Source organism: Melozone crissalis, unplaced genomic scaffold (assembly GCF_028551555.1).
Source record: "Melozone crissalis strain CALT ecotype California unplaced genomic scaffold, PUWL_Pcris_2 ptg000042l_1, whole genome shotgun sequence".
Taxonomy (NCBI): domain Eukaryota; kingdom Metazoa; phylum Chordata; class Aves; order Passeriformes; family Passerellidae; genus Melozone; species Melozone crissalis.
Window position 1 is genome coordinate 59,563,648 of NW_026535820.1, and position 26,385 is coordinate 59,590,032.

The 26,385-nt window shown below is 42.4% G+C and overlaps 1 protein-coding gene across 1 annotated transcript; it reads right to left on the reverse strand.

Moving 5' to 3' along the window:
- Nucleotides 1–9,828: 9,828 nt before the first annotated feature.
- Nucleotides 9,829–25,240, reverse strand: MYLIP (myosin regulatory light chain interacting protein). The gene is made up of 7 exons (XM_054284832.1): nucleotides 25,042–25,240; nucleotides 23,850–24,040; nucleotides 14,844–15,029; nucleotides 13,902–14,099; nucleotides 13,398–13,562; nucleotides 11,555–11,975; nucleotides 9,829–11,217 (listed from the first exon to the last, which is right to left on the reverse strand). Exons 1-7 carry the CDS (start codon nucleotides 25,126–25,128, stop codon nucleotides 11,128–11,130), a joined length of 1,338 nt encoding a protein of 445 aa, XP_054140807.1. The 5' UTR covers nucleotides 25,129–25,240; the 3' UTR covers nucleotides 9,829–11,127.
- Between the last annotated feature and the right edge of the window lie 1,145 nt (nucleotides 25,241–26,385).

Sequence of the window (26,385 nt, forward strand, 5' to 3'; positions counted from 1 at the left end):
TCTGGGGTCAGAAGAAGTTGTAGGGGTGCTGTGAGATGGAAGTGCCAGGCAGCACAGGGCTCTCCTGCTGCAGGTACTCATGGGAGAGTACAGAAGCTGCCCTGCAGGTTCAGGACAACCATCTGCATTGTAAATGTGTTTTAACAACCAGGGAAAAATATCCTACATCACATAGCTGGCATGGTGTGGGAGCTCCACGAGAAAGCAGAATTCAAATCCAGCTCTCCAGCCCTGAGACTTGCTGCTTTAAGCATCAAGCCAGTTTTCTCCTCCCTCCCTGATGCCAGCATGTTCTCCAAGTCAGAGCCATTTGAGGGGGGCAGGGTAGAAAGTAAAATAACCACAACAGAATAAAATACAGATATATATATATATATATTTATATTTTTATATATGCAAAGATGCAAAGATATATGTGAATACATGCATCTATATGATTTGGATGGCACACACACAAGGGTTTTGCGTAAACAAGATCTTTTAGGATTGCAAAACAACATATTTTTCCGTCGTGTCATTCTTAGAAAATTTTGGTTGAGATTTAAAAAAACCTCCATCAGCCTGAAACAGACAGGCAACACAGTAAAATCAATTCTAAGTGATGCAAATTGGCACAGTTATTTGAATAGTGTTATAGGCAGACATAATAATTGTTGCCGCCTGCCTATATTAAAACATTTCTGCTATACAAAGCCTTCCATGGGCTGCAGTTCTCCTTTCTTTAAGTAGTTGTCTGAGCTTGTTTGCTATTTATGGTGGAACAATACTGAACATTTTTCTGCCATGTGGGGTCACAGGACAAACATAATGACAGACAAATGAAAGCACAGGCAGACAAAACTGAGGGGTCAGTGTATAGATGTCTGACATTATATCTGGCTGGAAATGATTCCAAAAGTCAACATATGCAAGTACTTAAATGTGGCTTATATTTTCTTTTGGTCCAGGGCCCTGACTTCCTTAACAGCAAACACTTGCAAACACACCATCTGTTGTTGAAGAGTGAGCAGTTTAATGAAGAGGATCAGATTCTTTCCATCTCACTTATTCCTTGGTGCCTGTTCCATTTTCTGGGCAGTTGTCTTCAAGTAATACAGAATTTCCTTTGGTTTCCTTGAGCTGTTCTTCAGACTTGTAGTTCACTAGACTGGTGATTTGGGATGCAATCAAGGATGTCAAATACATTTCATGATTTCTTAAATAATTTTCTTTTAAAAGGAAAGAGACCTGATGGAATCACTCCAGTGTTATTGTCAGAGTAGCTGTACAGTGTTTAAAACCAAAAGTTTAAAAAACAAAGGTTTAAAACCAAAGGTTTATCAGCAACAGCAGGGATACATGCATGCACCTGGGCATATGCAGCCTCTGTAGTCAGCTCAACCCAACTTTCATCAGTTTGTCAACAAAGGGACAACAAGGTGTCCCTGTGTTCTTCATCTGGAACATTCCCTCTGAGCTTTGGGGCCATGATTTAGAGTACATCTTCCACAACACATTCCCCACACTGACCTGGAGCACTCATATCCTGTGGATTTTACCTTTCCCTGGCTAAAGGGCTTCACATTCTTTTCCTGCCGTTTCCCAGTGCTCCTTTCCCACCACAAGCCTGCCAGGAGGTAAAGGTACTTTTTCTCCAGGACATGATGATCCTCACTGAAGCTTTACCCAACCAGCAGCTACATTAGCAACCAAAGATGAAGCCCATGAACTACCAGAGAGGCTTAATTTCCATAAACCCCACTCTTGTATTTCTCTGACCCCATTGCACAGCTGAAGCAGTCTGACAGTCCAGGTGGAGCAGCAGAGGCTGCCAAATTCCATCCCTGTCAGCTACTCCCTGTGGCAGTTTGGCCTTACACTGTGTTTGTGCCAAGGAAAAAGCCAGCTGGGGCCGTGTCCAGACAAAGATATAACTGGATCAGTCCTTAATGTTGGAGGTGAAGATCCTTTCATGTCACTGTCATCATGAAATAGGGCCTGAGATGTGCCCCTTTACACAGTCCAGTTGGGTTAACATCACTTTGGAGGAACTGGGAATCCTGTTGGTCATAGCAGCATTGATGGGAATGTATGGTTTGGTGGGACAAGGGAAACAAAGCTCCAAGAATAACTGATATCTCCTGCTCATTAATGTCCATGTAAAGACTCCTACAGTAAAATGAGATATATGACTCACCTCCCTTAGTCCTAAGCAGCTCTGGAGAAAATGTTCTCTTGTCAGAGAAATGATCACGAGGGAAGAAGCGCAGTTAACTCACCCACCATGAGCATTCTCTTTTAACAGAAAGGCCTCTCTTTTGTAGGTGGGCACAGCATTTTCCAGAGGATGGAAATTCCAAGCTAGCAATTACCTCATTCTTCAAATTGAAAACCAGAGGGAAAAAATGAGTGTCAGGGGAAAAAACATGTCTCTCTATTTAGCAAAAACAAGAGACATGTCGTGTCTCTGCACAGCTGAGATCCTGATCTAGGTGACAGTCTCAACTTTGAGCTCCCAAGCTGGAGGTTTATCTGGTTTTGCTTCAGTGTCTCTTACAGATAAACACCCTGAACAAAGTCTAGGGAGCTCAAACACTGACCTTGGGCCTATATTTGGGCCAAACTCTCAGACCTTACAAGAAGATCACTAAGAGGAAATACAGATATCACAAAAAACTGGTAGGCAGATTGATAAGAACAGAAAAATACAGTCTAGACTGGAGTCTGCTGCAGGCTAAGTTACTGACGGCAGGGAGAAACAAAGGTTTAGGAGGAATAAACAATTAGCAACTCTGATTTATTGGAGACTGTTCAGGAAACATTGCTGTAAATTCTTTCTTATCTTGGATGAGTTAGCTAGAGACATGTTTCCTCTCAAAGCCTTTGTAGATTCAAGAACATCACTGGAAAAATCCCAGAGTAACTGACTGTACTTTTGGTATCTGTTTGGCTTTTTCTTCAGAACGATATTAGTAGCATCACCAGTTTTGGACTACACATCTGGAAGGCCAGCTGTCTTTTTCTTCTTTGATATTCAGTTAATCAGAGATCCAAGTACCCACACTGTGCCATCTCATGTTTTAAAAAATGCTTCCATGGCCTTTGTAAAAAAAGGCAGAAGATCAGAGGAGGCAATTTGTAGGAAGAACCAAAATGCAGTAGGTGACTGTAGGGATTTAGGGATTTGGCTTGAATTAAGAGTGATGGAAGTACTGCAGTATATCAAAGAATACAGCATGCAAGCAGAAGGTGATACAGAGTTGTGGAAGCTGGCATGCTTCTGGAATTTGGATCCAAGAAACACAGAGTGCAGGAAAGGACACAAAAACATGAGAGTGAGCCAGGAGTGATAAGCAGGGAAGTGTTTTGTGGAGGAAGGGAGAGCAAGAAGATTACAAGTAAAGGACCTGGTAGCTGTGAAGGGCAGAACACCATACTGAAGCCAGGACATGACATTTTAAGAAAGTTTTCATTAAAGTATCCTTTCATAAAGATATCCACCACCATGGAAATTAAGCTTCAGATAAATGTATTTTGATAGGGATGCACTGGATGTAGAAAAGGGAGTTTGCAACCGTGTGGGGCAATCAGGAATAGTCCTAAGAGACTGAAATATCACCTTGCACATGGATAATATTTACTGGTAGGTATCCAGTAAGTTGGTGGTGAAGCCGCAGAATGTTTCATGAAACAGTGCTGTATCCTTTTCACAAACAGGCTGTGCAAGGAAAGGCTCCAAACGTGCCCCAGTGCAATCCCAAAGGACTCAAGTTTTTATAAGAAAGCCAGGGAGACAACACTCAGCTGAGGATTAGCCATGAGGGTTGTATCTACACCAAAACAACTTTGTTTCCATGTGACTGGTATTACACAAAGAAGAGTTTAGCAGCTGAGGATTGTTAATTTAACATTTGCATAACCAAGAGTGAGAAAAGAAACACAATATGATACAATTTATTATTAGAAACCACTGCAAGGTATTCAGTTTTGGGGGAGTTTTCTTCTTGTCACTTGTTCCTTACCCCTGTTAGTTTCTTTTTCCACAGTCACATGTTCCCCTCCCACTCAAGGACATGATTTTCAGCAAGAGCTGTGCTGCTGATTTTACAGTCACTAGACTGTGCTCGGTTCCTGGTGTTACTCTGCCTCTTTCCAACACTACAGAGCTCCCTGCCAGAGAGAGAAGCTATTGTTTGCAATCCATGAGCATGAAATAATGACCATGAAGGGGGCACAAAGAAGCTGAGAGGGTTGGAGCACCTTTCCCATGCAGATAGGCTGAGAGAGCTGGGGTCATTCAGCTGGGAGAAGAGAAGGCTCCAGGGACACCTTGGAGTACCTCACAGTGCCTAAAGGGAGCCTATAAGAGAGGTGGAGAGGGACTTTTAAGAAAGGAATGCAATGATAAGACCAGGGGAAATGACTTTTAATGGAAAGAGGGCAGGTTTGGATTAGATATTTTGAAGAAATTCTTTACTGTGAGGATAGTGAGGCACAGGGACAGGGTGCCCAGAGAAGCTGTGGGTGCCCTGTGAACTGTGGAACTGTGTTCAAGGCCAGGTTGGATGGGGCTCTGAGTAATCTGGTTGTGGAAGGTGTCCCTGCTCCTGGGAGATGGGGTCAGAACGAGATGGTTTTTAAGGTCCCTTGCAACCCAACAATTCCATGATTATGTGGTTCTGTGATTCTATGACCTTGGCTTGCAGAACATGGCAGGTAATTTTGAGGGAAATTCTTCAGGTAGGAACAGGATTTGTGGGGGAAATACCAGAACTTGCACAGTTGGCAACCTACCCAGCATCATGGTCTTTTGGGTAACAGCATCCATTGTGGTAGCACATTTCTGTCTCTTTTTTCCTTTCAGAAGTTTTTCCACACTTTTTATTCCTACCAATCTTCTCCAAGAAGAACCTGTCAGTTATTCTTAAAAACAGAAACTAATCTTTTTTCTCTCTCTCTCTCTCTTTCCTAAACAGAAAGCCTTTTTCCTCCTGTTGTAGCAGAGGCATTTTTCACCCATGGAATAGAACAACTGTTGTCATTTACTTCTTTGTCACCAAGGGAGGTTCAAATGCTTGTGTCCCCCAGGGCTGGAGAGCTCTCATGATAAGGTTGTAAAGCCCCACTTGCAGTGTGCTAAATATAAAGGCCCTGCACCTGCACTTGCAGAGCATGCATGGTGTCAGTGGGCTGCTCAGGCAGGGTGCTCCCAGGCCACTCCAGTATCGCTTCACTCTGTGGGCTTTGGGGAGGGGAAGGAGGAACTCAGCTGCTCAAACCACAGCAGAGCTGAAGGCATTTTAAAAAAAATTCCAGTTCAAACAATGACCTAGGCAAGCAGTTTGAAGATCACACACGGACACCTGGTGTGTCAGTGTACCTTCAGGGCCAGTTTGCTTTTTTGCATTGCCCTTTTGGAACTTCAGCTTCTGAAGCAAGAGCTGGTTTGGCTTTGCAGCACAAGTCCAATTTTTGGCCGTGTCTCTGTGCCTGGTTTATTTCAATCATCAATACTGCTTGAATGAGAGTCCTCTATTGACTATTTATAGTTCTAAACAAGGAAAACAAGTACTGTCTCTTCAGATGAGGTGCCAATGTCTCTGTAATTCCCACAGTTTTAGTGCTATGATTGGGATTTGGTGCCAGATGCATGGATTCCTCAGACAAACAGCTTTCTGGCAGGAGAGAGGAAGATCTGGCTCTGGCAAGCCTGTTTATGTAAAAAGTTGCCATGTTACTGGCTCTTGTTACCTGCATTGGCTTGATTTGAAGCAGAGAAGCCAGACACAAACTACTGGATAAGCAGAGCTGGCAAACCCCTTCATACACATGCACACCTTGTTATTCCTATTGGAACCACTAAGTGATCCTGACAGGGCAGCTACAAACAGTCTTATTTAGACACCCCAATGATGAGAGGAAAGATTATTTTATGCTGCCTTCCTTTTTTCTTGCTGCCAGAGATGGTGCCCTTTGCACTCCTAACAAGGCACAGAAAGAGGTGGGGTGGTGTGTTTGTCATCCTCACCAGGCAGGATTGGCCAAAGCAAGTCAGATTGTTTCCTGGAACAGAGTTTATGAGAACAGCTGCTAGATGGAGAAGGGCTGGCTTCAGAGCCTGGATTCCAGAAATTACTGGTAAGAGAACAGAAGAGTCTTCAAGAATAAGGAAGGGTTAGCAAATAGCAAACATGTTAAATCAGGTCACTCAGGAGAGGGGCAAAGTGAAGGCAGAGAAATCAGGATCAGATTGATTCCCCACCTAGCCCAGCATCCAAGCAGCTGAAATGAATTCTTTCAGTTGATGAGAAATCAGCAAGTGACCTGTTGTTAAACTCTGGGAAAGCTGGTATGGTCTATTTGCTTGACCTTTTTCTTTCAGGAACTTGGCATATGCATGAGTGCTTTGAGTTTGCTGCTGGCCAGCCTCCAAAAGTCCCCATGAACCAGAGGTCATGCTGAACCCTGCTCACCATCCCTGAGCACCCAGGACTACCAGCCCTGTTCAATCTTTTTGATCCCTCGTGTTCCACTCTCACATGGAGAGCGTTTTCAGAGTTGTGACAATTCACATTTTCCTACTACTGCACCAACCAGTGACTCCTTTAACTGCAGCTCTGAGAGTCACTCCTCAACATTCCTCCTGGTGCCTCTTCCTAGCTCTCACCACCCCTTGCAGGAAACCAGGAGACCCAGGAACCATGGTAGTTTTTACCACCCAGTATTGCTGAAGGTCATGTTGAACCATGCGGTCCCAGCTGATGTTTACCTTTGCAGTTGTGTGATTCTCATGGCTCCTTGCAGACAGGGAGGTTTGGCTGTGGCCTGTCTGGAGAATGCTCCAGTGGGAGTTTACCTGAGGAATTACTGGCCTGGCAGTGGCTTGCCTGCCCCAGCATGCCCCCAGTCTGCCTGGTCCTCTCCTTCCTCTCCTAGTCTACATCCCACCCAGCCCTTCTTGCTAAGGGTCAGTGATGCTCCTATCACACCACCTGTCCCATGGGAAGCCACAGCCCTGGACTCCACAGGGGGAGCCTCCACCCAAGTTTCCTCCAGCAAAACTGTGCTCAGGCCTTGTCTTGGAAAGTCCACCTTTCTTCTAGCAGTGTACCCCAGACTGTGGGGGTTTTCCTCTCCACAGTTTTACTTTTTAAACCTATTTGTCAGTTCCTACATTCTGATTTAACAGGCTCCAGCTGGCTGAAATTGAGGGCACAAAGTGATTGAAGCATTTGCCTGGCACTACAGAATACTTTCACTGAAAATGGTTGTGGTGATTCCAGAAGGATGTTTGACCAGGCATTACTGAAGCTAAAATTTGTCAATTCATAATTTTAACACTCCATGGAGTTTGTTGTTCAAAAGCATACACAGGAAATCTGAGCTGTTATTTTCCCTGTCTTTGATCAACATGCCAGTGTGCTGCTGTGAAATGAAACAGCGTAGGCTGACAGATGAGAATTCTCCCCCAAGGGCATTCTCCTAGGAAAGCAACACTGCTGATTTAGCAAGGAAATAAATCTCCACATATATGCATGCTGCTGTGTACATGCTTTTATGGCACTTGGGGAAGAAATCAAAATAATTTAAAAATACAGAAGTCTTCATTCTACAGTTCTTTAGCATTTGAACATTTTGTATGTAGCTTGAAATGAGCAACTATGAGCTGGAGGATGGGGCTGTGCCTTTATAACAGCTGTAGCTTGGAACATCTCAACGTGCTGCCTTTGGAGCCCCTCGCCAAGTGAGCTCTCCATAAACAGAGACCTTGGTGCAGCCAGGGGAGGATGAAAGCCAGGGAGATACTGCTGGAAGTTTGGAACTTCACAGCCCTGCCTTATTTATTAATAACACACAAGTGCAACTACTTTATCTTCTCCAGGTCTCCTACATGGAACCCTCTCCCTGCAGGGCTGCTCTTAAATGCTGTTCTGCCCTCAGGAGGTGCATGTCACTAGCAAGGCTCTGGCTCAAATTGACCCAGCAAGTCATGTTGTCTCCCAAGGTGAGTTTTTCCCATATAGGTAGTTGTGGGGGAAATTTGAGACTATAGCACTTTAAAGTGACATTGCACACACCCAATGGGATTATAACAGCTGCTCTGCAATTCTGAAGATAAATAAAAACTGAATGTTCCATGTGTTTTCTTGCCAAGCTGTACCAGCTTTGGGTAGCAGATATTGGTACAGGAGCTGACTTACGTGTGAGAGGTGCCAAATGAAGCTTTGTGATCAATGCTCCTGAGCAAGAAGCATAAAGGACACACATTCCAGTTACTCCCACAAATTGTGCTGTTGTTTTCTCATTTGGGATTTTGGGGTTTCCTCCCTCCCCCATCCATTGCAATATTCAAAGCATCTTTGGAGAAGACAGCATTTCAGCAAACATGACCTGACTTTTTCTGCAGTATGACTGAATGGCACGTGGAGTTCCAAGTTTTCCTGTTGTTTCCTTTACACTCTCCACAGCAGCCAGCAGCTTACATGGACACGACACAGATACTCCGTGCAATAAAGTGTATTTGACCTACAAACATTGAGCAACACAAGTCACAGCAATGCTGGATGGTTCAGCAAAACTTTCCTAGCAGGGCATGGTCAACTACATTTCAAGCAATGCCTCTGAAGAAAGAAGTCTGTGAACAAATCAAAGCTATCCTTGCATTGATTTGCATGAAAGTTTTTCTTACATATAAACCAAGTGAGGCTTGTGTAGGGGTGTACAACACTGCAGAGGTGGGCTGCTGCTCAATTCTCAGAACAGGTAACATAATTTTATTTAAAAAACCACAAACCCCCACCAACTGGAGAACCCCTCCTAGCTGCCAAAGTAAATCAGCCTTCGCTTGTTGCTGTACACTTTGCTTTGCCAAGACAGAACCAGGCTCCCAGCAGCTTCAGGCACAGCCTGCACCAGGCCAGGCTCCTGGCTGCACTCAGACCTCACAGCTTTCCAACACTAAACAGGGTATGTTTACAGAAGGCATAGGATTTGGCCAAATTCCACCACCGCCAAATAACCGGTTTCAAGCCCTACCTTGATTAGAGTTCTAACTACTGGAATTATTTTTATAAGCAAGGTCTAATTACACAGTCAATTTAATTACAAGGACCTAGAGTTCATGCTTGCCTCTTTTAACAGCTTGATCATGTTGCATGCTTTAAATCAGATTTCTGTATTAACATCTATTTATATTAATTTACAATCCATTTCAGCCAGCTGCCATAATGGATTAGATGTTACTAACATAATATGGTTGTAATCTTGGCACACAAAGGTTTGCTTAAGTACCACTGTATGCTGGTACAATAGCTGGACAGTCTTCTCTGAGCACACTTGTACACCCACTCCTTCCTTTTCATTGCACAGCACAGCCCTGGAAGTGCTGAAGCACCATCTCTCCAACAATGTAAAAGGAGTTGGCAAGTCTGAATAGCTCCAACCAAAAGACTGACACCAACACATCTGTAATCAAAAACTTGATAGACAGGACTACTGAAACTCCAACCCTCTACTCTCAAGCTGCATTTTTTAATTTCTCTCATTCCACTGTAATATACCTCCAGGTACAGTGCCCCAGATTTGGGGAAATTTATTGTAGAAAATATTCTTCACAAGGTCAATTTGGAAGGCTATGCTACAAGTTTGAATATGTCAGCTGTTTTAAAGTTCACTGTCTGTAACAAATGTCAGTTTTCTTCCCTCCTTTGCATGCACTTGAGAAAACCTCATTACCTCAAACGTGACAAAATATTCAAGACTCTAAACATGAAAATACTGCATTGTGTTTTCAGTTCAGTAATGCCTGAGAGGAATATCAGAAGAAAATCGTCACAGCAATAACACAAAGATTTTTAAAGTCCTTTAATAATCTGAATATAAAAAAGACAGAAGCTGCCTACAATATAGGACAAAGCTCTTGCTTCATGAGGAAACAAAATTTTCTTTACAAAGTGAAAAAATAAATACCCTCTTAGAGTAAGGTTTATATGCTAATGTGTCATAAAAAAGTAGAGTTTTAATATTTTGACAAAATGTCTGTGCAAAGAAACAGATGCATAAACACACATTACTGCTACATTAAGGCAATATGAAAAGTATAGTCAGAGAATTTCAGTAAAGTGACAGTGTACTTTTCTAGCTTTGATTAAGCCAGTATTGCACCCAAACATGGTCTCCAGTTCTCTCTGTACCCTGGAGAAGACACTAGGAAACCAGAGCCCAAAATGCCCAAGTAGGGGGAGTGGAAATCAGAAACATTTTATTGGGTAAGTAATTTCCTGCTAAAGATGCTAACTGAAGAAAGCATTTAAAATTATACAAAACCCTTATAGATTACTGGTGTATGTTTAATAGTTTAAAATCAGTCTCCAAAAATAAAGCCAACTTGAAGAGTAGTTGCCTGCAGCTTCCAAGACCACCAGCCAGAAGTGGACTGTGGGAAAACTGGGAGTACCCTGCCCACTGAGAGCTGTGAAGGAACTGCCATAGCAGTGCTTCCACAGGACACTGGCAACCACAAGACTTTCCTGACCCACCCTCAATACTTGAAGATTAACAATCTTGTCCTCCCTTTCCAAAGCTATTCCCTCAGAATCGTTTTCTGTGTAATAGAATTCTGAGTTAAGCACAGCTGCTTATTGAAGCCTTGTAACTTCAGTTTAAGAAGTAATTTAAAAAGAGATCTCTCCTCTTAAAAGCAGTTTACTAAAAGCAGAAGCTATGAGCCTTACTAAACTGGTATGTGTAAAAGCAAGTCTTACTATTAAAATAAACAGTGCAACTGTACTAAAAAGGATTTAGAGCATGTAAAAGAAAAGACTGCGTTGCTTTTGCCAGGTACATCTGCATGTGTCCACCACATTTCTCCAGGGTTACCGAGCTTTGTGGCAACACTGCCGTGCTACAAACTTATGGATCATTCTTTAAAGAACATGAATCAATTACACTTCTACTCTCAGAAGATGTCCCAAACCATTTAGGACATGCTGAACAAAGAATATTTATGTTAAAAAATGCAGTATATTTTTTTTTTTGCTTCTGATCGTGGATAGGTGCCAGAGTGATTGCCTTCTTCACAATCAATGGTTGCATTTGTTATTAGTGCAGTTTGAAGAGTACATGATGCATTTGAAGTGTGTAAGTAGATCATATCACAGTCAGATTGAGAAGACTGGTGTGGGTTGGCAAGTACACGTGCTGGACATGCTCTACACGAGATCTGCAAACAGGACACGACTGGAAAGGAAAAACATTGGGAAATTAGTTTACTTTGTGTTCTGGGAGTCTCTGCACTTCCTGGAGACTTTACATACACAGTCACAGCATTTTTTCCATCATCCCATATTTAAGACAGGGTATGGCTGGAAGCATGCAGCTCATTCTTAGCCTCACCACAAATTACATTAGCACAGCATTTAGACAGAATACTCTCTGAAATTAGTTTGCCACAAAAAAATTTTAGCAGTTTTACTAGAGCATCAACACAAACATATTAATCTATGACCATCAAATATAAAAAAATCAAACCTTCCACACAAAATGGTAACTCATAACTTAATAGCACTGCATTTACCTGTAATTGGGAAGCACAGGACTTGCAGCAAACTGTGTGGCCACAGGGACAGAAGGTTGAATTTATCTCTTCTTCACAACACACCATACAAAGCATGGACTCCTTCAGCTTGCGCAGCTTCTCTTGCAGGGCTTTTGTTTGTTGGCAGCTGAGACCCTCACAGTTGTCACAGTTCATGCTGCTTTCTGAAGACTTAAGAGGGGAACTTGGTGGGGTTTGATCACTTCTTGAAACAAGATCCACAATGCCAGCATTATAAAGAGCTCGCCTTGCATGATCATAAACTTCTTTTGATGTTCTTTTAATATCAAAGACGTATTTTTTACCAAGATTAATGTTTTCATTCAGAAACAGAGATGCTAGGTGACCCTTTAAGTCTCGACTATACTGCATCATGACAGCACTGGTGACAGTGTCACACCTATAAAGCAACAGGACAAATGCAAACTTGGTTAGTTAATATCAATACAATGATCCTACAGTAATTTGTTCCCAAAGTTGAAGTAACAGCACTGAAATTAAGGCAATTTAAACCATCTGAGGTAATATTTAAGCTCTTGAATGGATCTTTGCATGAAAATTCTCCTTTGAAAAGCATAAAATGGAAAGTGACAATTACTTTACATCTTCAAAATGTGAAGTGTCTGGTAAAATGGAGTCAGCCTATGAAAGGGACTTAAAAGAGTTATGCTAGCAAAAAGCAAACAGTTGCCTGACCCACAGTTCAGCCTGGCAACACCTTTTTGCATGGCATTTCCAAACGTTGCCCTAAAGAATTCCAGTTAAGAGTCTTTGGCTCTCAATTTTTATCATAGAATCAAGTAACGTTTTTAACCCAATTTCCACCCAGTACCTTACATGCTAGTATTATGCCATTCTGAAGGGAACCAGTGTAAATGGAGTACAGAGAATTAAGGCATTTATATTTGTCACTGTGCACTTCAGCTACCCTAACCATGCTTGTCACATATTTCAGTGATCCAGTTGAATTTTCAGAAGCCTATTAAGGCATATCACTTCTCTAGGCAACATAGGAAGGAAAACACAAACAGAACAGAAGAACTACAGCCTCACAGGGCCTAAGGTCCAAGATCTAAGCTTATAGCCAAATGCTATTGCCAAACTAAAATTCTGCTTAAATTAAAATCAAACTGCAAAGAACAGAAAATTGTAAGCAGATACAAAGATCAAGAAGTAATTGAAATTAGGATGTGGTAGTTAATTTTAAGAAAACACTAAGTGTGTTTGAGAGCTAGTCTTACTGATAAGTGTTGGACACCACATGGGAATGAAAGGGGGTTGAAAAGTTGCCCACCAACAAATGAGTATAGCACCCCAACCTCAAAGAGGACAGAGACAGTGGATAGCTGCTGTCCTGGAGCAAAATCCTGAGCATGTGAGCAAGGACAGAGGAACTGTAAGAAGGTTTAAATATATGGGATGGGAAGGTGGCATACAGATAACCTAACAACTGAAGGAGCCAAATAAAGGATCTGCACATTCTGAATGACCAGATCTTCCCCAATGCTCTCATTCTCTCTTACATAGGAACAAAAAATGTATGTATTGTTTATTAAGTATCAAGGAACATAAAAAGCTTATACTCTGAAATGCTATTATTCACAGTGGGAAAATTTTGCTTATTTTTCTTGTTAGTCCTACCCCACAAAATGGAAAGTAGCAAAAACCTGTTCAGCTTCTGGACTTAAGAGGAAGAGAGGCTGCAAAGACAATGGAATTTTGCAGACTATTTCCAAAGCGCAGTTAGACTGCTGGCTGCTTAAGCACTTAGATCAAACACTGGAGAAGAGCAGCAGCACATGACTCTGGGGGCAATACTGACCTGTAAAATGCATGTGTCTCTGTAATTGCTCTGTAGAGTCCACTTGCTGCCCTTGTACTGATCATCTTAAACAAGAGAACCACACTATTACCAGACTCCTTGGTAACAGTCAGATATACATTCTTTCCAGACTGAGTTGCCATTTGAACAACAGGATAAGCAATCCTATAAATTAATGTCAAAAAAAGAAAGGTTATTTAGTTGTTAAGGATTAGGGCATTTTCCACTAACTATTACAGTGCATTTTTATCAGAAGTTACAATGAGTTCTAATGGTAGTCAGCAATGCTGATTAAAGATGCTGGCTCAAAAATATTAATAAAAATCAAGATTATTAAGGTCACTTCTTTATCTTGATTACAAGCAGGTACTGCCCTCAGACTCTACATCCCAATAGTCAGCTTTAGTCATTCTCAGAGCTGTTTTGTGTATTGATGTGAAAACTAGAGGTGTGCTCCATGTTTTTGAAAAATCGATCATGCAAACAGTTCCAGGAAACACATACCTGTTGATTGGACTGAAGTCATCTTTGCAGATGGATATGCCTTCAGGCCCAACACCAATAAGGAGTTTTTGCCCTTCACTATCTCTCACTGAGTGCCACTCTACCCCATAGTTCTCCAGTGTTGTAACAATCTGTAGAATCTGGTATTCAGCAGATGCTTGACTGAGACCTTCTAGCTCCTTGTGCTTTGTAATAATGCTGTTGATAAAAAGATTAAGGATAGGTGAAATAATTCAAATATCTGCTGTTACTGTCAGCAGCTTTAACATGGGTTTTTAGATGACCTAGTTAAACAGATTAGTAAATGCTCCTGACCTGCTTTATCTGTCTATAGATTTCCAGCAATTATGAACTGGAAATTGTTGAGAATTACCAAAACATCCTAAGAATGTCAAGGAGAAAATATTGTGCATTTGCTTAGAAATGAAAAAGCTACATGTAACCAAAGCTTTCCAAATAACACCACCAGCCCCAAAATATTTCCCTGAGCTACCACTAAGTTTATAGTTAAAGAAAACACTACAGAAAAGCATGACACACAATGTTTCCTGATATTCAGGAGCTATGAAGATGTTTCAGAATTCTGTTTACTTTTCAGAGTAAGGGTACTAAGCCAAATAAATTCCTTCATTCACAAGTACAGGTCTAAGACAGACTTACAATTTAAATACCCTGCTCCAGATACTTAAATATATCTGTATTTCCTCACCTACCAGAGTTTTCCTAAGAAAAAACCAACCAACCAGCCAAAAGAATCACCTCATAACTGAGCTTAAAAATGTAACTGAAATCAGAACATCAAACATTCAGGTTGGAGATTTTAAACTCCAAAGCTATTACTGTAAAATTACTCATTTACACTATATCACCAGCAATTAAATGCGTAACAAAATCTTCTGCTGCTGGTCTCCAAAAAGGAAACTAGATCATTGTGCTTTTTACCTTTCCAAAATGGTAGTGGTGAGCTCTTTTGCACACAACTCCTCATAATTGTACTTGGCAGTGTTCTGGTTATAATCTCCAAACTTCATCTGTGCCAACAATGCACTAAGTTCAATTGCATGCTCTGAAGAACACTGAAGATTACCAGCAAGAAGATCTTCCTTTATATGCAAGAAAAACATATGCCTGCAACACAATCAGAAACATTTGCTCACACAGTGTTACATGATATCTGTAATCAAGACATGTAACAAGTAACACCTCAGCTATGTTTGGTAATCAAGAATTTGCAATGAATGCACCAAGGAGCTGAAGCCTGGCATGAGGCAAAGAAAAGGGCCTCCATCTTATCCTTTACTTACTCTTTAACATGAAGCTACAACTGAAGATAGCATCTAAAATCACTGCTAAAAGAAAAGAGCACTTCATCATCCTGAATATCCCAAGAATAGGAACTGCTTTAACTCCTAAGGCCACTTAGTAATTTCAATTTAGTGAGTAAAGTTCAATGAAAGATTTCAATTCGTTTCCCGTGTTTACATTTTTGTTGTGATTTACAGGTTATTCTTCATTTCACAAAAGCAAATTTGGGAAAAGCATCTGAAAACATTCACACTTCTGTTATGCAAGAGGGGAAGCCATACTTTTTCTGCACACTGGAAATGCCCCTGCCCCTACAGCCACCGTGTTTCTGCCAAGAACAGGATTAACAGAGCAACTTGAAATACCTGAAAAGCCATTGGGGAATGAAATAGAAAAACAGCTATGGTGTAAGCATTCGTCAGATCAACCTTTCCACTTGAGACCAAGACAGGTTTGACAGCTTGCTGAAAACTCAAAAAGCTGCTCTTCATTATCTAATAGGTTACTTGACAGACAAATCAACATTTTCACCAACATTAACAGCAGCATGTCATAATCCCCTATGGGTTGGCCTAACTTCTATAGATCATCCTTGTTTTCCTTCAGGGGACACAATATAAATTTTTTACCATTTAAGGCTCAACATATGTATGGAAGCCAGATGGAGTATTATGTATCACAGAAAAAAATCTTTCAATAAATGAAGCCTAGCACCCACAGGGATGTGTCTTGGCTTCCACAGGAACACAACATTTACTCTTCTAAAATGAAGTCAAATCTACTTTTAAGAAAAGCTTTACTGAATCTCTGTATTTAACCTCTCATCACTGAAGTTGAAGATGCTAATAAGTGATGAGCTTTCCTTCCAATTGGAATTTTGAGCCTTACATATATTGTTGTAGCATTCTATAATTCCTCTGTACAACAAGGCAAATAAGACTTTTTTCAGAATTATTAGTAAATACAGAACTCACAAAAGTTCAGTTCTTTCTTAGCTCTATTGGTAAATGTTGCAACTAAGAAGATACCAGCCCAAAAGAAGCCTCATATCCACAATTTTTTGAATCAGGACAAAACAGAATTGGCATTAAATTGTCCTGTAAGCTTTCCTACAGTCCACTTCCTGCAAGGATTCACAGCTCCAACACTTCCCTTTGCAAACCATTTGTCATGCTACAGCATCATGCAAGTTGTGATGCAAGTGCCTCATTGCGTCACTCTCAAGTCTAAAACTCAACCCACACCCTTCAGCAGTTCTAGAGGGGGGTCTGGTGGGAGCAAATGTCCTCACACTGTGCAGGACACAACTTGAGGCGGGACCAGACCTTCAGAGAGAGTTGTGTCCACTGTCAGCAGGTTATTCATTCTTTAGGCTGTTTTTTGAGAGTCAAACCTCTGCTCCCATGTGTTTCTCCTACCTCACAGAGTCACAGCTCTTTGGGCTTGGGGCCCAGAAGGGCATATCTGCGGCATTATAAGATTATTTAGTTGTACAGACTCTTTTTTGTGCTCAGCACATAGATTTAAAGAATTCAGTATAAATTAGGAAAACACCAGGGCCAAAATAAATTAAAATAGTAGGCCTTTCCCTAAGTCTAATCAACATTTCATAAAATAAACAGCTTCTCATGCACTCTTGATCCTCTGACAATACTACAACAGGATTTCCAGTCATTTTAAGTACTAATTAAACGATTTCAAAGAAAGATTAGACTTTTTTTCTCATTAGCTAAAACACATTTACAATTACCACACCTAAAATATTGTATCTTCAGGGTTTTTTTCATATGACAGCACTGACTACACAGGGTAAAGTCAAGAGTTCTCCCCTTACTGGGAAGAGTTTATTGACACCTCAAGGGGAGCTGAAAACCAAAATACTGCTCCTGCAAATACAGATGAATTACAGATACAGCAGATGCATGGCTCATCACATTCCATTACTACAAAGCCAGTAATGGCACAGGAAGACAAATGGGTTTAAAGCACAACGTGAAGTAGCATCACATCAGCTAATGTGCAGTAACTTCCCTTAACTGGCTCACAGCACATAAGGGAAAACACCTCACAAATACTCAGCTACTTTGCATTTTTTTGATAAACAGAACAAACAGCACATATAAAGGACGGTTATTGCAAAGTAACTAGCTATGCAAATTCAGTCCATCTGCACCTAAATAACCTAAACTGCACCCATAACAGGACAGTGAATGACTTCACACTGACCTGTTAGAGCAGATGGCCTGAACCAAAGGCAGCAGAGAATGTGCTACCTGAACTTTTTGTGTGTGTGTGTTGGTGGGATTTTTTGTTTTTTCTTGGAGGTTTTGTGTTTGTTTAGAGTTTAAGAGTGTTTGACAAAGAAAAGGCACCTAGAAACTGAAAGACAGTGAGGGTTATGAACACATCAGAAAAAGTGGTTTGGATTAGCCCATCCTGCTGCAGAGTGCACTCCTTCAAAGTTATATTAATATCCATTGTAAAATCATTCCTCTTCAAAGGTCCAAAACATGACACTAGCCACAATCTGATAACAAACACAGACTTAATTGTTTTTAACACTAAACTAAACAAAGTCTTTTGATCCTTAAAGAAAAAGGCCTAAGAATGTGATATTATTGCTGAATACAGTCAAGCAAAACTAAAGCATCAGGATCCTTGATGCAGTTCCTTATCTAATTCTGCAAATTCTACAGGACCCATTAGACTGTCTTGTAGAAAACCTGCCCATATCACAGATACTATTAGTTACAAGAAAGGATTTATGTAAGTTTTTGTAAATTAGATTGTGACCTACTCACTTCATACACAATCCACCATCCTGTCTCTCTTTTGGAACCTTTAGATATGATTTTAAAAAATTAAGACCTTTCTCACCTCTAAAGATAGTCAGGTTGTACAATAAAAGATACATTTTTTCCAAGGAATTATTTCAGCACTAGTATTTTAGACTTAATGGAATTCTTACCTAGCAAGTTTTAGAACAATGAACTGTTAAAACTAAAAACTGGATTGTTTTTACATTCCCTAAAGGTTGCATTTCCAGCATTGCTGGGAGAAAATCTGAAGTTCATCCACCATATAAGAAATGAAATGTTTTTGTTTCTGCATCATTCACACTTCAGTTGCACTTGATACATTAATATTACACGTTACAAATTTGAGAAGTGAAGTCAGACCAAAGGTATGTCTGACTGTTCCTACCCCCCACCCCAGCCCCAACAATCCCTTAGCACATTCTGCAGCTTTTCACTATCCTCACCAAGGGTTCGTTTAATCTTTAAATCTCCACAACTCTGAACTTTGCCCATCAATTGCTGTGACTCCTAGTCATCCTAACACCTGCCAGACACCTTGGGACACTGATCAACCAGTGGCAGCTTTAAGGAAAAACAGAACTTCCTGTGGCACTTATAGCCCAAGTTCTGTACATGTGACAGCATCAGCACAAAAGACAGTCTTGTGTAACCCCAAAATTGCCTTTTCTGTCCCTCTGAACCCCATGCTACCTACACATACCTGTGCATTTAATTGTGGAACATTTTCCTCTGAGTTTGGCAGCTCAAAACACTACATAAGCACACTGACTAGAGGGCAACACATTAAGTTTGCTAAAGCTACACTCCATCAGTCACTGCCCAGACAGATTTCTTCCTTTCCAAAAGAACAAAGAGCAGTTCTGCAATTAGAACAAGACCAGATTTTCTTCAAGCATTAGCTACACTGGTGATTTTATATTCATTCTGCATTCTTATTTTTGGATCCATGTTCTGCATATAATTTAAGATTTATGTACATACAAAACAGTAAAATCAAATGGTGGTGTGATTAATGTATTGCAGTTGGATGTAAATAATTTGATACAAAAACTGTAGAAAGGGGAGGTTGCAAGATTTCAGCAGATGGTCCATTTCACAAAAATGTATAGCTATCAAACCAAAGCCACATACCCAGATATCAATCACATTAATTGCTTTTTGCCTCCCTCTGAAGCAATTTATGCAGGCTGACAATATTGAATACTGCTACCAGAAACAGACATCAGTACTTCACCACAATGCAATTCCAAGAGGGGGCAAATCACCTAGATAGAGTTCATCCACATGAACTGGCAGTAACAACTCCACAAAAAAATACTATAAAAAATACGTGTAACACAAGATCATATTTTCTTTTGTAACTCATTGAAGACAATTATGTGTATTAGGAATCAAGGCTCTGCACCACTACTAGTAGTTTCTACTAATATTTTTTAATCAAAACAAGGGAAACAGAGCAAAATGGTAGCTAAAAAATTTAAGCTCTAAATTTAACTGTCAGTGGAGGAAGTGACAAGCCCCAATCCTTCACCAAAGAGGTGTCTGCATATGACTAATGACCTCTAGAAGCATAGCCAAAAGACCTCATTCTCTTGCCAGACTACTGGCAAGAATCTTGGCATACCTCCCAAGAACTACCTGTTCTCTTTGGGGTAGATGCTCCTTCCTACCGTGCAGTACATTTACTGCTCTGTAGTCTAAAAGCAAAATTAAGAGGGATGATTGTTCTCTCTAAAATTATATTGATAAAGATTTCTAAATCTACAGAAAATAATTCTGTTTTTAAAAGCAGACAAGGCCACCCTACCTTAAATAAAGCAATGCTTTTTTCTTTTTTTATGCTCCTCATTATCTATGTTGTTCATTGCTCATAACAGACTGGATAAAAGGTTACCAGCTGCAATTAACTCTGACTTAGACAAACAGATCCATTAAACTCACCCCAGTGTCAATCACACATGCTTTCATTGCCTGGTAAACAAAGGCCACACCATTGCTGCGCTGGCTACCCAATGTTATAGGATAAAAAGCAAGAAAACCATCCTGTTGTATGTATCTGACTCCTCAACACATCTAAGGCCACTCTTATTTTTAACTAGTTCATCAATACAACTGGACAACACAGCAAAAATTGTACTTTGAAAATATAATTCAAATACTGGCAAACATCACACAACTTTTTAACAACCTCAAAAACAATAATTGCCACTTTCAAGGTTGGCAAAACACAGCTCTTTTGAACGCTTCATGGTACTGTGTGGCTCGCTAGAATTTGACATATTTTGTAGCTTACATGTGAATATTTGGCTTTCAGTCGCGCTACACAAGACAAATGATGCTGAATTGAAAACCTAAGCCCATCATTCTCCCAGGCTGCTGCCGGGCACCATGGGCACACGTTTCCAGGCTCCACAGCAGCCTGCGGCCGATGCCCGCAGCTCTCTGCCCAGGGCAGGGGTGCGCTGTCTCACACCGGAGCTGCCTCCCGGGCCGCGGCCACTCCCGCGCCCTGCCCCGACACCGGCACCGCTCCTGGGCACCTCCTCCCGGCCCACCTCCGGCAAAAAGTCTCCTGAAAATTCCCACTAGTGAAGTATAATCCTTTCTCTAAGCCCTAGCTCCTTCCTGCAATTCAACACTTCACAACATTTGATACATGAACCACCCACAAGTCATTCAGTAAAGGAGTGAAAAGTAGGCTTGCTTTTTTTCCACCCCTAACTGTTGCACGACCTATCAAAGAAATACGAAACAGTGAAAATGAACAAGACACAAGCCAGAGTTATGATCTCGATCTTGGACCATCACATGTGTCTTTAAGCAAAGAGCTAACAATTCTTTTCAAGCCAGTGTGATTTTCCACGCTAAAGAAAACTTATAGCTAGCTCTTCAAACTCCTCTAAAGCAGCACGCTGTTCACATCTCAGACTTGTCTGTAAATCTCTGACAGCAGCAGATTAAATGTGAATGACATTCTTGAACTGAAGCACTTTTATTCCACTGAAAGCAAGTCTAAACTATGAAATCATGTGGTGCAGTTCAGTACCAGGTAGTCAAATAAAAAACCTAAAAGTTGAGATCCAAAGAAGAAAAAACTGGTTTTCACCACGTTGTAAAAAAAGTGCAGTAGAAAGGGTTTCTCCACACACTTCTCAGACTCCCAAAACACTTAGTGAACGTGGTTTGTTGCCACAGTGGTCAGAGGTAAAATTATAACCTGCTGTCTTTGTGCTCTGCAGCAAGAAGGCTGCCTTGTATAAGAATATTAAAATTGGCTGCAATCTTCCTCTGGGCTGATAAAGAGAACAGAAGCAGAGGCTGACATTCTGTTGCCAGATTGGATTTCACAGCATGTAGAAACCTGAACATTAAATTGCTACAAACAAACATACGCCTGAGTTTTAAGCTCCAGTGCAAGGCAAGGGTCTCCAATGAAGCACTGACACTGGGGTTGGCAAAGGTTCCTAAGGATACAGAAAAAGCCCTTTGCTTTTTCACTCAGTCACAACGCTTGCCACTATAATCATGATGAAGCACATCAACAAAATTTAGAATTACTTGCAGCTTCTCAGATTTCAAAAGCGGTCTCAACATGCATCTAATTTATATGTAAAAACAGGATCAGAAGCTGCAAGCAAAAGACTGGAAAACTTCCCCAGTGCTCTTCGCACACAGGACCACAAGGCAACAGCTCAGGCAGAAACACCCCACACATCAAATATGGATGCAACAGCTGAAGGAAACGAACGATACCCATCACTTTCTTCATCAAGACTTTGCAGATAAAGATGAAACAATGTGTCAGCTTTAACTGTTCAGCTAATCCTTGCAATTCTATGATATACTTATTGATTTTTGAGTTTGGCAACAGGTTTGCAAGTTTTTAATCTTCTCCTTCATGTTTACACACAAGCTAAGTATGAATTCACAGTTACATGCATATGTAAATCCTCAACCAGACCTAAGTAGGAAAAAAAGCCACTCTACTAAAACTCAGTGTCAACAATCCAGGAGAATAGACATTTACCACAGACACTGGAATTCTAGACCTGCTACATGTGGACTACTGGGCTTACACAACTAAAAGGCAGTTATTACAACTTGACATAAAACTTGTATTTGGTTTTAATATATCTCTTCTGGTGCCTAAACCTGGGCTAATTTTTAAATTGCTTGTTAAAAATATTAGTTTCAGAACAGTCTTAACACATAAAAGAAAGCCTGCCCCACCTACATCCTTTTAAGTCATCTTTACAGTGGAGAAATACTTGCTGCTTTGATGTAGTGTACAAACTCTGTTAACATTTTAGCTACACAAGCCAGTATTTGAGGCCCTTGGGGCATGTTTCACCAGTTCAACCTCTCTATTAACTTCCACCTCCTGCCAGGTCTTGCATCGACAGTGTTGAAGGCAGGGACACAGACATCTGTAAAAGCCTTGTGAAGTTGAACAAGCATTCATCAATGATAGCATAAAAATGCCACTTGGAGGTTTCCTCAGATTTTCACCCGGATTTGCTTTGTGAGCAGAGACACATCTGACATGCTCAGAGTAATCTCTTCTGCCTCATCAGGTATGAAATTGAGTAGCTCCTTTTGTTCAACTCAAATCCCATTTGTTATTTGGTTTTATACTTACCAAGCACATTTAAATAAGAGTTTCTTTAAGGAAAAATACACCACCATATGCCAGGGATAGCAGAAAGTATTTCCTAAATAAAAGTATATCAGAACTGGAATTCAGTTTAAATGCATTTGCCTAACCGAAACTATTATCCAGGACAACCATGGTCTACCACCACAGCATTCTGAAAACTTCAACCATATTGATGAGCTGGAACCACTGCCCCCCAAGAGCCTCTCCCCTACACATTAGATCAAAAATTAAATTCAAAACCTTTTTCCTATGAAATAAACATCAAATCAGACTGTCAGCCTCTGACAAAGTTCTTTAGACATTCTGTGCAAAAGCACCGTGTTGTACTCATGGTCTTAATTCTGAAAGTACTAAGTTAATGATTCTGAGACTAACAAGCTCAGGTGAGTAGTGAAAATGGGTTTTGGCATTATCATACAGACACTAGATTTCAATTGGCCCCATTCCTATTAACTGTACCATCCAAAACTAACAGGAAAAAGTAGTTGGAAGGTCAACATTAAATACACATGTGTACAGCATTCTTTAAAGATAATTCCATTGCAATTCATGTGGTAATCAAACTCAAGGAGAAAAAGCAAGTGTTCCCTACTAATTTTAGAAGACTATTCCTTCTGATTTAATAACAGTAGGACAATTTAGTTAAGAGGACTTGCCACAGAAGCAGCCAGACAGCTGTTTCTTTTGTAGCCTGTAAGGGCCTGTAGCTATATGAAAGTTACTGTAACATAATACCAGACAAAAAGGAATTCAGCAAGTTTTTTTGCACTGTGGGAGGAATTATTTCCTGCCTTTCTGTACTAGTGGTTCAGAATGACCTAGAGTAACACCACAGAACAGAGGTTACTATCGGACACAAAAATACCATATAAAAAGTTTGCTACTGTAACTTAGTTTCTTCCAGTTTCAACACTAAGTGCTCAAAAAATTACACTCATTGCTTACTGGCAGCTACACGAAGCTTAATGTTGCCAATTTAATTAAATTTTTTATTAAAACAAAGCAATAAACTTCAAAAACACTAAGATTTTAAAACTACATAGAAAAGTCACGCAAAATTACCATGTGATAAAGAAAAATAAAACCCAGCATGCAATCACTTTTGTAAGTTACAGAAATTGGAAGCAAAATATTAAATTAAATGTGCTTACAACCGTATTTACTCACCTTGTCTGTTCCTGTAAGATAAGATGTGGCTCAACAAAAAACTTGACTCTCAGTTTCAATCGATAAGGGGCTAAACCATCCATCTGCTGGGAGATCCTGTTCCTCAAATTCAGCCATAGATTCTCCCCTTTGCTGCCAGTGAACTGCAGTCCAAAATAATCAACTTCTATAATCCCCAACCTTCTGCAAACCTAAAAGAAGAAGATTCTTTACAATCAGGCTACATGACAATGAAAAGTAACATCTGAAGTGGTCTTTCAGACTGCTCACTTAAATAGCACACACAAAATCCTGCTGTTAGCACCTTTATACAAAGGCTTAATCACTCGGATTTTAGGTTGCATACAAAACAGCCCAGAAAAAAAAAAGCACTAAGCATGAACTAGGAATTTCTTCACTAGCCAAAATACACATGGGCTTCCACGGTCAAATTTCACCCTCAGGACAGACACTTCAGAGGGTCAGCGGATTTCCACAAGAGGAGTATATCTGCTCCTCAACATCGTAGCCAACAGCACTTGCTGGGCAAGGAGGAGTGACGAAGTACAGTCACCCACAAGTTTTACTGAGGTGCCGGCAGCACACCGGACTGTTCGTCTGCGTCCCCCCAGCATCCCCACGGCAGCCACAGCCAGGCGGCGGTGACGGAAAGGCGAGAATGCACCTGGACGGCAGCTCCAGCCCGCTCGGGCCGGCATGGAGAGGGCTGGATGCAGTGGGTGCTACATCCCCCGCCTGTGGCCCCACTCCTGTCCCCTCCCGGGGACACTTCCAGCGGGGTTCAGTGGCGAGGCCCGGGCCTGCGCTTCCCACGGGAGAGGGGCTGGAGAGCCCCGTGGCGTGGGATCCAGCACCTTCTGCATTCAACATGGAGAAAGGGTTGAGGGAAAAAAAAAAGAAAAAACCGGAAAATAAAAATAAGAACCCAAAACCGCAAGAGAAGCGGGGAGACTGCGGCGCTCCCCGCCCCCACCGCCGCGGCCGCCCCCGCACGGCCCAGCCCCGCGCCACCGCCGCCCCTCGCCTGGCGCCCGGGCCCCGCCGCGGGGAGAGGGCGGCGGGCTGCCAGGGGAGCCGTGCGGCCGCCGGGCACCAGCGCTCGGCGCTGCCCCGTGGTCACCGCTGCGCCCGCCACAGCCCCCGCCCCGAGCGCTGGCGCCCGGCGGGAGGGCGGCGGGGAGAAGCCCCTCACCTGGTTGAGGCAGTCCTCGCCGTTGGCTTTCGCCTCTACCTCCACCTCCATCACCACCGCGTCCGGCCTGGTCACATAGCACAGCATGGTTGGAGACAGCCGGTTCCGCTGCTACCGCCACGGACACCCGGAGCGGCCGCGCTGTCGCCACGGGCTGAGCCCCGCACGCGTCGCCCGCCGCCGCCCACGCCCGGACCCCGGCAGCGCCCGTCCCGCGCCCCTCGCCGCCTGCGCGCCGCCAGCGCCGCTCCCTCCTTATCTGTCCTCTGCCGCCCCGCCCCGCCCGGGCCCGCACCTGCGGACCAATCAGAGAACGCCTCTCATGGCTGCGGGCCGCCGCCGCCGCCAATCAGCGCCGCCATGGCCGTGCGGGCCTATGTTGTGCTCGCTCTCTGGCGCCCCCCGCCGTGCCCGCGGGGCCGCGGGGCGCGCTGGGGCCGGTGGCGGGGCTGCCTCAGCCCCCTTCAGCCTCCTTCAGCCTGCTTCAGCCCCCCTCAGCCTGCTTCAGCCCGCCTCAGCCCCCTTCTGCCTCCTTCAGCCCCCTTCAGCCTGCTTCAGCCCCCCTCAGCCTCCTTCAGCCCCCTTCAGCCTCCTTCAGCCCCCCTCAGCCTCCTTCAGCCCCCCTCAGCCTCCTTTAGCCCGCTTCAGCTTCCTTCAACCTCGCTCAGCACGCCTCAGCCCCTCTCAGCCTCTTTCAGCCTCCCTCAGCCTTCTTCAGCCCCCCTCACCCTCCCTCAGCCGCCAGGGCCCGGAGCTGCTCACCCTGGCGTTGTGTCCACTTAAATGAAAGCAAGGTGTGCTCTTCCAAGTGCAGGTTGGGGCCAAGCCTGCTGGGCAGGAACAATTTGTGATGCATGTGAGAAGAGGGCAGCCATGGGCTGTATGACAACCAAATACTGCCTTCACAGAATCACAGGATTGGTTAGGTTGGAAAAGACCTTTGAAATCTTCGAATCCCACCTATGATGCACCATGTCAACTACTAGACTATGGCACTGAGTGTCATGTTGAGTCCTTCCTTAAACGCCTGCGGGGGCAGTGTCTCCACCACCTCTCTGGACAGCCCATTCCAATGTCTAATCACCTTTTCTGTGAATAAATTATTTCTAATTTCCAAACTAAACTTCCCCTGGTGCAGCTTGAGACTATGTCCTCTTGCCCCATTGCTGGTTGACTGGTATAAGAGGCTGCTCCCCACCTGGCTACACCGTCCTTTCAGGGCACTGTAGAAAGTGATGAAGTCCCCCTGAGCCCTAGCTCATGTCTCAGCTTTCAATCACTCATTTTTTGTTAAATGCAAGATAAAATTCAAATTTATGTTCTCACTCCCATACTCTCTTTGGC

What these genes read in the sequence shown, in the direction of transcription:
- MYLIP (XM_054284832.1), bottom strand. Translation starts at nt 25,128, where the DNA reads ATGCTGTGCTATGTGACCAGGCCGGACGCGGTGGTGATGGAGGTGGAG. An exon ending in GCGAGGACTGCCTCAACCAG is followed by an intron (nt 24,041 to 25,041) that starts GTGAGGGGCTTC and finishes TTCTTCTTTTAG; the next exon opens with GTTTGCAGAAGGTTGGGGAT. An exon ending in GACTTCAGTCCAATCAACAG is followed by an intron (nt 13,563 to 13,901) that starts GTATGTGTTTCC and finishes ATTAATTTATAG; the next exon opens with GATTGCTTATCCTGTTGTTC.